General features: G+C 45.9%; 1 protein-coding gene across 1 annotated transcript in view; it reads right to left on the reverse strand.

Annotated features, from left to right (window-relative positions):
* The window catches only part of PDE6A (phosphodiesterase 6A), a 223,790-nt gene extending 208,950 nt beyond the window's left edge, over positions 1–14,840 (reverse strand). Inside the window, exon 1 of the mRNA XM_075342357.1 lies at positions 14,367–14,840. Coding sequence (XP_075198472.1) covers positions 14,367–14,840 — 474 coding nt within the window. The remainder of the gene's footprint in view (positions 1–14,366) is intronic.
* Between the last annotated feature and the right edge of the window lie 413 nt (positions 14,841–15,253).

The raw sequence follows: 15,253 nt of genomic DNA on the forward strand, positions 1-15,253 counted from the left end.
GGTAGAACTATTTGTCTCCGTGTTGTCCCATCTGCCCCATAAATTAATTTGTGTGGTACAGTGTGTCCAAAAACCCCGATACCCCTTTTTGTCCCTAAAGAATAATACTATCTACTAAATTATTGTTGCCTTATACTTTATATTACTACTAAGTAGTCTACTATGAATCTAAAATACAATCATTAAATAAATTAATTAGTACCCCAACCCCAAGTCCTATAAAACTTTTGAAGTTATGCCATGGTCGAGCTATGTGTTTCAGTGGTGCTCTTGTGACGCCCTGGCCTATCAGGTCATCACAGGGTATTGTGCAATCTGCCCTTCTGCACAGTATTCACCCTCCTTGGTTAACGGATCCCAGTCCTCTGGTGTTGTTAACAGCTAGTCCAATCAAAATCCTAGGAACACTTCCCACTTGAACCTACCAGACACACCATTGGGGGCCTGAAGGGAATAGGGCCGCCCACATGGGGGGTTGGTGAGGAGAAAGTGAGGACAGTGACAGCTGAGAGTTGAGAGTTGAGAGTGAAGGAGAAAGGAGGTGAAGTGGCTCTTGTGAGGAGAGGCCACGGAGGAGAGCTCCTGTATACTAGGTGGCAGACGTTGGTCTGGGCCTGGTAGGAGCTGGAACCCGGTCGCAGGGGACAGTGTTAAGGGGCACTGACTGCCGAGGAGGGCAGCCGGCAGCCTTGAGCTATCTCCGGGCAGGGGCCAGGGCATGACGGGGTGCATGGACCCCAGGCCGAAAAGTGTCTTCACGCGTTCCGGTAATTTACCCGACGGGGGTGAAGACTTCAAGTGTCATCCCCAACCCACTCCAAAATCGGGGTACTAGTGCACCGATAGGATAGGACTTTCCCACTACAGTCCAAAGAGATCCTACGCGTGAACCCTGAGAGCAGGCTCACTCCATTGGCCATACGGGTGAGCGGGACCCGGAGAGTTTCATACCAACGGGTCCAATCAAGACCAAGGTGCCAGGGATAGGGCTACAGACCAACAACAACACCAGGGGCACGGATCCAGGTGTGCTCTTCACAGACTACAGTGGTGCTCAGAACTTTGGTTTACAAGTTGTCGGTATAGTTATTCTGGGACTTAGTGAGTACATTGGAAACCCCCTGCACCTATCCCCCAACGGCACCAAAACACCATCCATCACCAATGGGCCCCGGGACACAAACCCCCTACCCATGGAGGGGTTAAACATCAGGCTGCCATACCATCGTCACCGGGCTCCCCAATGGCAGCGGTGGTCCCTCACATTGCCGCGCACTGTGGGGGCGTCACAAACTTTCCAAAATCCCCCTTTACATATCTCCCCCCTTCTTTTAATCGAGTGGCCGCGCGACCCCCGGGTCCGGAAACCCCTCGAGCCACTGCGGATCCGGATCCGAGCGGCGGCAGCAGCCCGGCTGCTCGCACGGGGGCGGTACACTCTCACAACACAATCCAAAAAGAAATATTCTCTCCAGCCTTCTTAAGTAATTTTTTTTTATTTCCTGGTGACCATGGTTTTAACGTAAAATGGAATTGTTTGATACATGGAGGGTAATCATGGAGGAGAAAGCAGAAAATTTAGACAAGTAAAATTAGATCTATTGGCAGAATAGGCCTATGGAAGGTGACAAAAGTAATCCTCCTTAATGGGAATCTGTCAGAAGAATAAACTTCCTAAGCTGTCTATATGAGCAATGCAGGTCATAGAGAATCTGACTCCAGAGCTTATTTTAATTTAAAGGGGGCATTACCAGTGTGAGACATGTAATGACTAACAATCTGCTCTCCTGACCTCACTGCTAAGCTATGTGCTCAGAATAGAGGAGATATAAGTGTAATTACAAACACTTCTTTAGCTTTCATCTCCAACAGAACTAAGGGTGGTGTCACACATAGCGACGCAGCAGCGATCACGACCAGTGATCTGACCTTATCAGGATCGCTGCTGTGTCGTTACATGGTCGCTGGTGAGCTGTCAAACAGGCAGATCTCACCAGCGACCAGTGACCAGCCCCCAGCCAGCAGCGATGCGTGGAAGCGTAACTAAGGTAAATATCGGGTAACCAAGGAAAGCACTTCTCTTGGTTACCCGATATTTACCTTAGTTACTAGCGTCCGCCGCTCTCGCGCTGCCAGTGCCGGCTCCCTATTCCCTGCACTCCTAGCCAGAGTACACATCGGGTTAATTACCCGATGTGTACTCCAGCTACGTGTGTAGGGAGCAGGGAGCCAGCACTGGCAGCGTGAGGGCACACCGCTTAGCGCTGGCTTCCTACACTCCAAGCCAGAGTACACATCGGGTTAATTACCCGATGTGTACTCCAGCTACGTATGCAGGGAGCAGGAAGCCGGCACTGGCAGCGTGAGAGCGGCGGACACTAGTAACTAAGGTAAATATCGGGTAACCAAGGAAAGGGCTTCTTGGTTACCCGATGTTTACTGTGGTTACAGCTTACAGCAGGCTCCAGACGCCGGCTCCCTGCTCCCTGCTCGCTTCAGTTCGTCACTCTCTCGCTGTCACACACAGCGATGTGTGCTTCACAGCGGGAGAGCAACGTCCAAAAAATGAAGCAGGACATTCAGCAACAACCAGCGACCTCACACCAGGGCCAGGTCGTTGCTGGATGTCACACACAGCGACAGCGATGGGACGTTGCTCCTACGTCACAGAAAATGGTGACTTAGCAGCGATGTTGTTGTCGTCGTCGCTATGTAGAAGTACTTTCCTTGGTTACCCGATATTTACCTTAGTTACGCTCCCACTCGTCGCTGCTGGCTGGGGGCTGGTCACTGGTCGCTGGTGAGATCTGCCTGTTTGACAGCTCACCAGCGACCATGTAACGACGCAGCAGCGATCCTGATAAGGTCAGATCGCTGGTCGTGATTGCTGCTGCGTTGCTATGTGTGACACCACCTTAAGAGTTCAGTTGCTAGAAGCATGAGTGATGAGACAAAGCTCAGTGAGGAGAGCAGACTGTTATTTCATGTCACAAAAGAGTCTGATCTCACTGCAGAGCTGTGTCTGATTACAACTAACATTTTTTCAGCTTCCATCTGACACAGCACTTGTGGTGGAAGGAGCAGTACAGTCGAGCTGACAACAATGTGAGATGAGAACTACAACTGCAGATATATTTGTAACGACAAACTTCTGCTGTAAAGTGTTTTTTTCTGGTTTTGTGAGATTAAAGCTAATGTAGTGTTAGTTGTAATAAAGCACAGATTTATATTTAGCTAATAGTAATATGAGACTAGAGCTGCATCTTCAGATGTGTTTATAATGAGACAAAGCTCAGCTGTGCTGTACTGTGTTGTAATTGCACCCAGCTCTGCAATGAAGTCAGACGAGCGGACTCTCAGTCATTACGGGTTTCACACTGGTAACAAACATTTATATAAAATAAGTTCTTAAGGTGAAGCAGATTCTCAGGGACGTTTGTGTCCAGCCCATAGATCTTAACGGCTCATTTAGATATTAGGAACATCATGACTTTCTCTGAAATAAAACATCAGACTGTAGATATCAAGGCAAGTTATCATGTTATTCAACTTTAATGACTTTAAGCCCATATAGACTGCCTCATAACATACAATTTTAACTCTTTTTTGCAGTACTAAAAAATATTCTGCTTTATTCTGAAGAATTCTGAGGACTTTGAATTTATGTATAACACTTATCCTGGGTTCACGCACAACGACAGCGACATCGACGTCGCTATTACGTCACCATTTCCTGTGACGTAACAGCGACCTTACATGATCGCTAGTTAGCTGTCAAACATGTAATTTTAAGCAGCGACGAAGCAGTGATCATAGCGACCTCGACGGTCGTTGGGACGTGTCACATGCATCGCTGTGCGACGACTCAGACCTTGATAGAGGCGTGGTGTTTACCCCTAGACATGTTTTGCGTTGCCTCTTTTCACGCCCCTCTGTTTTGATTGGTGATCGCTACAGCGCCTTTGCGTTGCCTTTTTCACGCCCTTCTGTTCCGATTGGTGATCACTACAGCGGCGCCTGATTGGGTGACCGTGTCAAACAAAGGAAGACACAATGAACGAAACACTAGCGACACCAGACAGAGACTCTACTACGTGGAACAAAGAATGGAACTTAAAGAATGAAATCACTGTAATGCCTTCAGTAAGTTACTCAATCGGAACACTGTTGTGACCACCAATCGGAGTAGAGGGGGCGTTGTAAAATACACCACAAAAACACGCCCTTGTCCTGCCTTCAGTCCTACGTCACTGCCTTCAGTGTCGTCACGACCGTCGCTGCTTCAGTGTCAAACACAAGGATGCATGTGGCGCAGCGGGATAGCAGCGATCAAAAAATGACCTGGAATATTCAAGCGCGAGCAGCGATCTCGCAGCAGGGGTCTGATCGTTGTTATGTGTCACACACAGCTACGTCGCTGTTGAGGTCGTTGCTACGTCACAAAAAATGGCGACTTAGCAGCGATGCTGTGCAGGGACTAGTCGCCAGGGCTTTAGTTCCTGAGCTCATTCCCCTCTCTTAGCATGTTAACATGCCCACAGGGGTGCGCTAACATGCTATTCAATGCCCATAGCCCAGCATCGTCATCGGTAGTGACGTGCGTACCTGTATCCGTTGCACCACCTCAGACACCGAGCTTAGGGTGATTGCTCATGGATCAGAAGTCTCCGCACTTCTGGTCATACGCAGTAGACCTCTCTGAAGCCGGGAAGCGTACATCTGGCTTCATAGTGGGCATGACCGGAAGTGTGGGGCATTCTCATGTGCATTGACCCTAAGATCGGCGTCTGAGATGGTGCAATGGACACAGGTATGCGCATCACTGCCGATGATCACGCTGGGCCAAGGGCAATGAATAGCATGCCAACATGCTAAGAGAGTGTAAGGAGAGCAGGAGCTAAGGCCCTTGTGACTAGTGTCTGTGCTTATTAGCATATAATAAAGGATCTTTAGAAATACTTTTCTAAAGATCTCTTTATCTATGCTAGTGTATACAGGGACGGTTAGGCAGGGATTAGTAATATGTACACAGAACTGCTCCTGGTCCTGGGTGCATATTGTACCTGACAGGTTCCCTTTAAACAAACATTCACAGCATCAGATGTTAATGCTTCTTTTGCTGCACTGTCCTGGACTTCAGCTCCCCAGACTTTGCTACTCTTTACTTCCTGATAGAGGAGTAGGAGAGGAATAGACTGATTGGCTGGGCAAGTGAGAGAAGAAAGAAGAAGCTAGCTGGGCACAAGGAAATATCTGTGATCCTCCATTGCAGACTGGTGAGAGCCCAACACTGCAGAGCAGAGAAGACAGGCATAGTGCTAATGGCCCCGCAGCTCAGTGTGTGAGAGTAAAAAATAATCCTGGGGCTGAACCACATCTATAGACACGCCAGGTTACCAGGAGATGTCCACCGCTGCCTGGGCTATCCCAGAGAAAAATCCTGCCCGCACACCATGTGTTCCAAGGTATCTGACCCCTGCAGCCAGAAGCTGATAGCCAGTGTGACCAGAGAGCTGCTGTATCAAAGAGTACATCCTGCTGTAACTTGTCATCCAGATACTAAGGCATCTACTGTATAAGAGAGTTGATGTTGAGGAGATATTGTTGGAAGTTCTGGTTCTACTGCTAAGAGGTTTATAAGAGCACGGTCGCTCAGTGGTTAACATGGCAATCTTGCAGCACTGGGGTCCTGGGTTCAAATCCCACCAAGGACAACATCTACAAGGAATTTGTATGTTCTCCCCTTGTTTGCATGGGTTTCCTCTGCATACCCTGGTTTCCTCCCACACATCAAAGACATACTGATAAAGACCTTAGATTGTGAGTCCAAATGGGGATAGTGCTAATTACATCTGTAAAGCGCTATGGAATTAATAGCACTATGTAAGTGTAAAAAAACAACTTCTGAATGGATTCTGCTTTGATTGTGACATTAAATGGGTTTTCACATGAACAAAACTCATTTTAATCAATAGATCTTGGAATAATAACAAATTCCACAATTAGATGTGTAGCGCCCCACAGGGCAGGTGTTTTAACCTACTCATTGCTGGGCCGGGGGTGCAGATTCTCTGGGTTGTCACAGGATGGCCTGGCCCGGTTCCGTTACCCCGAGGCGTACAGACTGGAGGGTTGCAGGGTGGTAAGGAGGCAGGATGGAGAATGGGGGTGGTAGTGATGGTTAGGAAAGTCTATTAGGATTGTGACGCCACCTGTGGTATGCGGCCAGGGATGGGGGCCACCGCTGCAGGGTCTCTCACCAGGGCAGATGTTGGGTGCAGCCGGGATGGTGTCGCTCCCCACAGGCAGTGTGGGATTACCCCGGGGAGGATGATGGGGGTGATGGTAGTCCCCGTTGGCGCCGCAGCGCTGGGCGACGGTGCTGGTAAAGAAGAGGCAGGGGCTCGCAGCACATCCACTCTGCTCTGTGTCTGAAGCTGTTCTCCTCTTGTGGTAGTTGTGTGTTCTGAGCTGTTGCCCCCAGCCGCTGCCACCCGCTGGTTCACTGCTCTCACCAGGTCAACCTGCTCTTCCCACTGTGTTCTCCTGACTCCCCCTGGTGGTTGCTTCTCCTTGACCCTGAGTCCCCAGTCCAGCGGATCTGGGGGGCCCCTGGTGCGGTGGCATCCTGTAAACCCACCGCTGTAGTGACCCCCTATTGTGCTCCGATCCTGGCCCGGTCCCCATTGGGGAGGGCAACCCAGTGTTAGGGCGGCGTTAAACGGGACGATATATAGTGCGATCGCACCCGCCCCCGTCGTTTGTGCGTCACAGGCAATTTATTGCCCGTAGCGCACAAAGTCGTTAACCCCCGTCACACGTATTTACCTCCTGAACGACCTTGCTGTGGGCGGCGAACATCCTCTTTCTGAAGGAGGAGGGACATTCGGCGTCACAGCGACATCACACAGCGGCCGCCCAATAGAAGCGGAGGGGCGGAGATGAGCGGGACGTAACATCCCGCCCACCTCCTTCCTTCCGCATTGCCGGCGGGACGCAAGTAAGCTGTGTTAGTCGTTCCCGGGGTGTCACACGGAGCGATGTGTGCTGCTTCGGGAACGACGAACAACCGTCGCGCAGAAGGAGGAACGACTTTATGAAAATGAACGACGTGTCAACGAGCAATGATAAGGTGAGTATTTTTGCTCGTTCACAGTCGTTCGTAGCTGTCACACGCTACGATATCTCTAACGATGCCGGATGTGCGTCACAGAATCCATGACCCCGACGACATATTGCCCGATATATCGTAGTGTGTGACGCCACCCTTACTGTATGTTTGTGTAGGTGGAAACTGGCACCAACCTTCCCTGGACCCAGGATAAGTACTACGCCCTAATGCTGGAGGGGCGCCACAGATGTGTTTTATAAAAAAATGTTCTTGTGCTGAGATAATCTTATGTATGTGTCTCCCTGCTTTGTACTGTGTAATGTCTGTGTCTGACCATACAGGGGCATGATCTGATCATACCAAATCTCCTGGGCACAGGAGAAAGTAAAAAAATATACAGACTGGACAGCACACAATTGCAATTTATTATTTTTTTGTGGTAAAAAAATTGTAAAAAAACAGGCAGGGAAATGTTTTACCTCACAAAAAAAACAGCTGTGATCCCATGCTGTGCTATCTGTATACTCTTGTTTACTTCCTCCCCTGTCTAGGAGATGTGGTGTGGTCAGACCATGTCCCTGTACAGTCAGACATGGCCTAGGCACAGGAACATTTTATTAAACCCATATAATTGTAGAAATTATTATTATTCCAAGATCTTTTGGAAGATCTGCCGCCGTTCAGAGCCCCTGCCTCCTGTGACCTCTCTCCATCACCCCCCGATAAGCTACATTTGGATTTTAAGATGCACCCCTCATTCTCCTCCCAAATTTTTGGGAAGAAAAGTGTGTCAAATAATCCGAAAAATACGGTATGTCTTACCAACTCTTACCAATGTGACTGTTTACTGATATGTTTAATTCTAGCTCTCTGTACACCTATTTCCAGGATGTGAGTTGGTAGAAGTCCATTGTACGGTATAGAGAGTAGAAGGAGCATACCCATAGATACTTTTAAGGAAGTGTGCCGCCCCAGCAGCGGATTGAACCGCTCGAATCCGGGGGTAGTGTCCGTTCGTGGCTCGAGGGTCTCCGGACCCGGTGGCTCAGGGGCCACACTCTAAAGTAAAAGGGGGATATTTACAGGGGAGCTATAGTTCGTGACGCCACCCGTGCTGCCGTTTTGAGTACCCAGGGTGATGGAGTGGGGCAGCAAGGTGTCGTTGCCCTCCACGGGTAGGGGTAGGCCCCGGGACTCTGGATAGTGCTACTGGGTGCCATGAAAGGGAAATCACTCAGATACTCACTCAGCCAATAAGCAGACGCTGACAACCGGCTAAACCAAGTCTCTGGGTGCCATTGCCTCTCAAAGTGGAGCTCGTCGGAGCCCGTCCCCTGCAGTGCTTCCTGGTGATCCGTGACCTGCCTCCTGGCACAAAGTTTAAATTCACCGTAGTGGCCCAGTAGTCTGGAACTTGCTGGGCCCCGCTCCCCACTGTGGCTAAGTTTGGGAGCCTGCTCTCAGGGCTCACGCTTGGGATTTTAGTGGGCTGCTTGTATGAAAGGCCCTAGCCTCCTCGTTGCGTTAGTTCCCCAATTCTGGAGCTAGTGGGAACAGTCCATAAAGGCTCCGTTCTCCGCAGGTTAATTGCCTTGTTGCCTGAAGCTTCTCCCCGACCTAGGGTCCGTGTACCCCGCCGTTCTTCGGTCCCGGACCGGTGATAGGACCAGGCTGCTGACCGTCCTCTTTGACAGGTCCAGGTACCTAGTAAAATAGCAATCCAATTATCAAGGGTACAAATTCAGCATATAAAATACACCTTTATTCCTAAACTTGTAGGAGCAACAGATTCACTCCAAAACACACAAGTCAGGTACTGAAAGCCATCACTAAGAGAGGTGAGTTAACACCCTGGTCATGTAAGTTAGCCCACAAAGGCAAGCGCCCAGAGGGGTCGCATATAGTGATGGCCACTAGAATAACAAACACATGAAAAAAAACAAACAAACATAAAGGAAAATCAATGTTTCTGTATGCAAAGGCCAGTGGTCCAATTGACAAAAAAACACAACATACAAAATAATACCTAAAAAAACAATCAAGGTGCAATGCACTCCATTGACTGACAATGGTCAGTCATACAAATACATGAAATGCAATAAATTTTAGGCATTAAAAAAGGAATGGTCTCACCCAATCCCTTTTGATGGAGGGACACGCAGTCTCTTGATCCTGACACTATGGTTTGGTGAGGGCTGGCAGCAAGGACCTGACTGAAGACTATCATGTCCCCTGAGGAGTCTTAGTGACGAAACGCGTCGGGACGCCGGGATGTCATCAGGGTCAGCATAGGGGTCCAGCTTGAGACCTAGTTGTGGTCCGTCCTTGTTAGGACGGGAGTCTGGGGCAGCAGTCATTTGTTATTTTACATCTGGTAGGTGGTAGGGCCAGCTTATGGCGGACGTATCCACTACTCAGGATCAAGAGACTGCGTGTCCCTCCATCAAAAGGGATTGGGTGAAACCATTCCTTTTTTAATGCCTAAAATTTATTGCATTTCATGTATTTGTATGACTGACCATTGTCAGTCAATGGAGTGCATTGCACCTTGATTGTTTTTTTAGGTATTATTTTGTATGTTGTGTTTTTTTGTCAATTGGACCACTGTCCTTTGCATACAGCAACATTGATTTTCCTTTATGTTTGTTTGGTTTTTTTCATGTGTTTGTTATTCTAGTGGCCATCACTATATGCGACCCCTCTGGGCGCTTGCCTTTGTGGGCTAACTTACATGACCAGGGTGTTAACTCACCTCTCTTAGTGATGGCTTTCAGTACCTGACTTGTGTGTTTTGGAGTGAATCTGTTGCTCCTACAAGTTTAGGAATAAAGGTGTATTTTATATGCTGAATTTAGGTCCAGGTACCTAGCCTAAATCCCCTGCAACTGGGGGTCCGACTCCTCTAGGTCCAGACCACCGTCTGCAACCTAGTCAGCTTCTCCTGGAAGCCACTACTCCCAGCCTCCTCTGAGCATCTCAAAGCACGAGGGCTACCTCACTTCACCTCCTCCACTTTACTACTCCACTTCACTACTCTACATTCCTCACCTCCCCTTCCTAACCCCTAGGTGGACGACCCTATTCCACTCAAGCCGCCCACTGGTGTGGGTGTGGTGCAGGGTGTATCTAGGATTTTATTTGCTGTTGGAGGCAGCACTATAAGATGGGGACCCAGAACCATGAAGGATTTGAATACTGCACTAAAGAGAGAGAGCGTGCAGTACCCTGTGATGACCTGATAGTCAAGGGGCATCATAGAAGTTTCAGAGGACTCTGTCAAGAATGCGAATCCTGGAGAAAGCGTGGTATGGATTGTGGAAGTCAATAAAATTGGCTTCTGCTGGCAATTGGCCTGGATAATGTTTAGTTGTTTGGATGTGAAAGTTTGTTGTGTTAAGTTTTCGAAAATGAAAAGGACACTTCAAAAACTGAATATACAAATCATAAATCACATCATTCTTAAGGGTTTTGGAAGCAGTAGCATTAAGATTACTCTTCAGTTGAACTAGTGTGTCTATCCAATACTATATAAAACAGCTGCAAAGAATTAGCCAAAAATCTTTTTATTCCAATCTTTTTAGGTGCCAATAGCAATCTGAATATTTGTTGTGAAAACATTTGCATCAGTTCCATTTTTCTAAATGGGCCTTGCAGAAACTCATGTACTTGTCACCAAAACAACCCCACTCAGACGATTGGATCGAGTGTTCAACCAGAAATTTCGGTTACATGTGAATATCCACTAAGTGTTCTACAGGTATCATTCATTGTTATTCAGCTAGAGGGTGGTGAAGTGTGCATCATCAGCCAGAGAAGACTCCATTAGCTTTAAACTACTCTAATCTTCATGTTTTGCAGATCATGATCTCTGACTTGGATATGATATATGAAAATTCAATCCATGAAGAACTCAATTTTGCAGAACCTGTCGGCAGGATTTAACAATATAAAGTAAATCCACGTCCATGATAGCACTGTGATGCTGATTAAACTGATATCTGCGGTGAAGGAATCTGATCTGTGGCTGCTGAATAATCTTTCTCTAATGACGTATACTGTGCATCAGGCGAGACTTGGGGGTAGGGTCTTCTGCTTCTCCGCTCGTCAGGGACCTGCCTGCTTTTTAAAATTCCTCTCCGTCGCCACCATCATTAGGGTGGATGGTGCATATGCAGTGTAATCCTATGGCTGGCCTGAAGGTCTTCAATAAAATGGTGCTAGAGGTGGCGCATGAGCAGAGGAGACTTCAGCTCAATAGATTTCTCTATCTGCGCATGTGCTACCTCTAGTGCCATTTTATTGAAGACCATCAATACAATCACAGTGCACATGCAAACTCCATCCCAATTACAACATTAGTGGCATGGAAGTTAAAAAAAAAAAAAAATAAATAAAAATGTAAAAAATATATACCCAACCTCTAATTTGATCTGTGTCCCCAATGCTTCCTGTTGGTATACTGTTTACATTATCTGAAGACATCATAGTCTATATATCACTGCTGGTAATAACTGGCCATAGGGGGAAATAGCAAAATACTGCTGAGATTAGTGATTGGCTGCAGTGAACAGATGTGTTAAGCAGAATATAAAATTTGCAGCCAATGTAAACAATATACCAGTGGCACCAGTGATTGCCTTTGATAAATTACTATCATTTTGTATACTTATGACGGTATAATGAGCTAACATGTGTAAAGTTTTAGAAATTGTCAGATATTTACTTGTCATCTAAGCAGTAATTTAGCTTACTGGATGGGCAGAGGAGATGATCGCTCCAGGCCCACTCACAAGGTGGGGCCTATCTGGAGTGATTGCTGAACTATATTGGCCTGCAAAGTTAAAAAAACATGGTCTTTTTGCCTTACCACACTTTGTTTTGTAGGCCACAAGTCAACCTGCAGAATAGCTGGGCGTCAGAGTTAAGACATTAACTCAGGATCCAGGCATAGGTGGGAATATAGTATTTATTTTTTTACTTTAGTCAATACATGTAGGGACTGTAGGGGCATCCTACTGTTCAGAGGGTTGTAGGAACATCACACTGTCTTAAACTGTGGGGTCATTCTTTTGTGTGGGGACTGTGGTGAGCATCATACTATGTGAGGGGACTGTAGGTATCATCATATTGTGTATGCAGGACTGTGGGGGTCTTTATACTGTGTGGCAATTATGTAGTCATCATTTTGTGTCAGGATCTGTGGAGGTCATCATACTGCCTGTGGTGTGTTAACTGTGTGGAGGCATCATTTTAGGTATAGGAGGGTGTGGGGACCATCTTATTGTGTGGAAGCTGTGGGGAAATCATATTTTGTGTTGTGTTTTAGGGGCATAATACTGTATGGTGGGACCATGGCAATCATCATATTGTAGAGGGCTGTTGGGGCTGTCACACTATGTGTGTGAAGCTTTGAGGTCATCAGTGAACAATATTACTTTTTAGGGCCACTCACAAGACAATATTACATTTTAAGTGGGCACTTAAAGGGAATCTGTCAGCAGGTTTTTGCTACTTCATCTGAGAGCAGTATGTTGTAGGCAAAGAGATTCTGAAACTAACCATGTTTAACTTAGATTACTGAGTTCAGCCCTTCTGACATTATCAAAGAAATGAGTTTATCTGAGCTGGGAAAGCTGTCCCACCCACACCAGGCTCTCAATAGAGATTGTGCACTCACTGTGAGATGTCAGTCACAGCAGGGGGCATGTCAGACAAAGTGGAAGGAGACTGTAATGTTAATCACAAGGTAATAAACCCTTTATTATATGTGAACAATAGCTCACACATAGATAAGAGAAGCACAGTTGTTTTTTCTTTTTTTAACCCTTGCAGCATGTTGTCCTCATCTTACATTGCAAGTTTCTGCTCACATATTGCTTTTAGGGGACATTATTACATTATAGAGGCACTTAGGGTGTTGTAGTTGTCAAACTGGAACATAGGAAGCATTGATACTTCCTAGTGGAAAAAATGAAAGCTGTTGTGAATACGTTTTGGCCGGTGCTACTGTTATGATTCAGGGACCGAGGAGGATCAAAAAATGCGGAATCCCAAATGGTAACAGAGTGGCTGGAACCTTAATGGATTGCAGACCTAATCCTGACACACAACTAGAAGTAGCCGTGGGACGAGCCTACGATGACCTTGTTGTCTCGACACAGCCAGAGAACTAAATATTCTCACAGATAGAGATATAAGAAAGCTAATCTGCCTCAGAGCAGTCCCCAAAGATAGATAGCCCCCACATGTAAAGGCTACGGACCTACAGTGATATAGAAAAACACTGTACAAAGCTAGAAAAGACAGATTCAGCAAAGGTGAGGCCCAAACTATCTTTATAGAAAAGGATAGGAAGGAGCAACTGTCTGCAGCTGTAAAAAACCCTAATATATACCAGCACTTCTGATATAGAAAAATCCTGAGGTCACACAACCTCTCCCCCACTGTATCAACACTCTGATGTTACTGGGATCCAAAAAGGCAAAGAATTGAGTTGGCAGTAGGATGAGGCGTTTCTGCAGGTTGGACGCTCGGATGGGCTTGACTCGTGTATCAAATATAATAGAAATCATAAGACAACTTGAGCATTTTTCTATAAGACTTTCCGCAAAAGTGCTTGAGTTCGCCATTGACTTCAATTATATTTGGCTACTCGAGTCAAACCCGTCTGCTCATTAGGACCACCAAGCATCCGAGCATGATAGTGCTTGCTCATCACTATATATAACTAACAAAGTTTACAAATACATACAAAATATATCTCTCTCCTTGACATGTCTTCCACCTATATCATCTTAATAGGATTATCCTCTCAGACACAAAAGAATTCTGAAGGAATGCCTTCACGTTCTATGAGTAAATGTTTAGTTAGTGTGTTTAGTACATTTATAATATTGTGAAATCTATTACTTGTGACAGATCTAATTGGGTCAGGAGATATCGGGCTATTTTACAAAGCAGGAAAAATACAAGCTCTTACTATCTGTAATCAAAGCATTTTCATGTTACATGATAATACTGAATGTCAGCTTATCTTGGAAGGTGCAACCACATTTCAAAGGAAGGATTTAATCCCGGATTAAATATCTTTGTGAATTGTACATGACCTGCTTGAACTTCTGCACTGAATTATTATTGTCTTTAGTATGCAGGCTCAGTTATAAAAGAAACAATAGTAAACATAGTTAATAAAGAAATTACAGGGTCAAAAAAATAAGTAACACAATTTCAAGTATTTTACTTATGTTTTACTCACCTCTAAGACATTTGAAACATTAACTAATTTTTTCGACTGTGCCACAAATCCCAATACTCCAGTATCCAAAGGAAATACAATTTCAGAGTCTGGTTGTACCAAGCATTCTTCCATGACAGCATCCTTATTGACATTAAAGAGTCGGGTGGCCAATTCAGCAGTACCATTTCTCATGCGGTACATAAACAAGCTCATACGGTCTGCTTGAATAATAAAGGATATCCTCTTGAGGACATTGAAAACACATCTTTCAACATTGATGTTCTCCTGGAATCCTCTAATGAGGTCAAAGACTATTTCACTTTCCTCCACACTGCTCAGGTCATGATATGTCTTGAAGTCCACATTGGTGTTGTCGGAGCTCAGAAGCTCAAATATAACACCAGATCTAAATTTACTATCATAGTAATCTTTGGCAAAGGTTGGATTGGAGTCTAAATACTTCTCCACTGCTTCCTCCGTGAGGGCACTCATGTTGAGTACAGTACTTACGGATCAGACTGCACCTTTCAAGGAATGCCTCTGAATCCAACACATTAAGATAAAAAAAAACTTAGAAGCTTATGGAAACCCAGGGAAATTCAGATATCCCCTGGGTATTTCTCCTTCAGGGGGTCAGAACGAGCTCTTGCCATCTCCTTGCTCTGAGCTGTAAGCCTGATTTGGATGCATTCGTGTAAGATGATTCTTAGCAAGGCCAGCATTATTCCACTAATAGTGAAGGTGAAATGGGGATTACCCTGATCATTTTAAATGGTCACATGATATTTCTGTAATCCAGTAACCAATCACATTAAAGGATGAAGATGACTGCCAGTGATACTCAGTCTGTTGTGGTTTGCAGATTAAAGATGAGTCAAGGAAAGCAATATGTTGGTAAAAGAAAT

Source organism: Anomaloglossus baeobatrachus, chromosome 4, assembly GCF_048569485.1.
Source record: "Anomaloglossus baeobatrachus isolate aAnoBae1 chromosome 4, aAnoBae1.hap1, whole genome shotgun sequence".
In the NCBI taxonomy this organism is placed as follows: Eukaryota; Metazoa; Chordata; class Amphibia; order Anura; family Aromobatidae; genus Anomaloglossus; species Anomaloglossus baeobatrachus.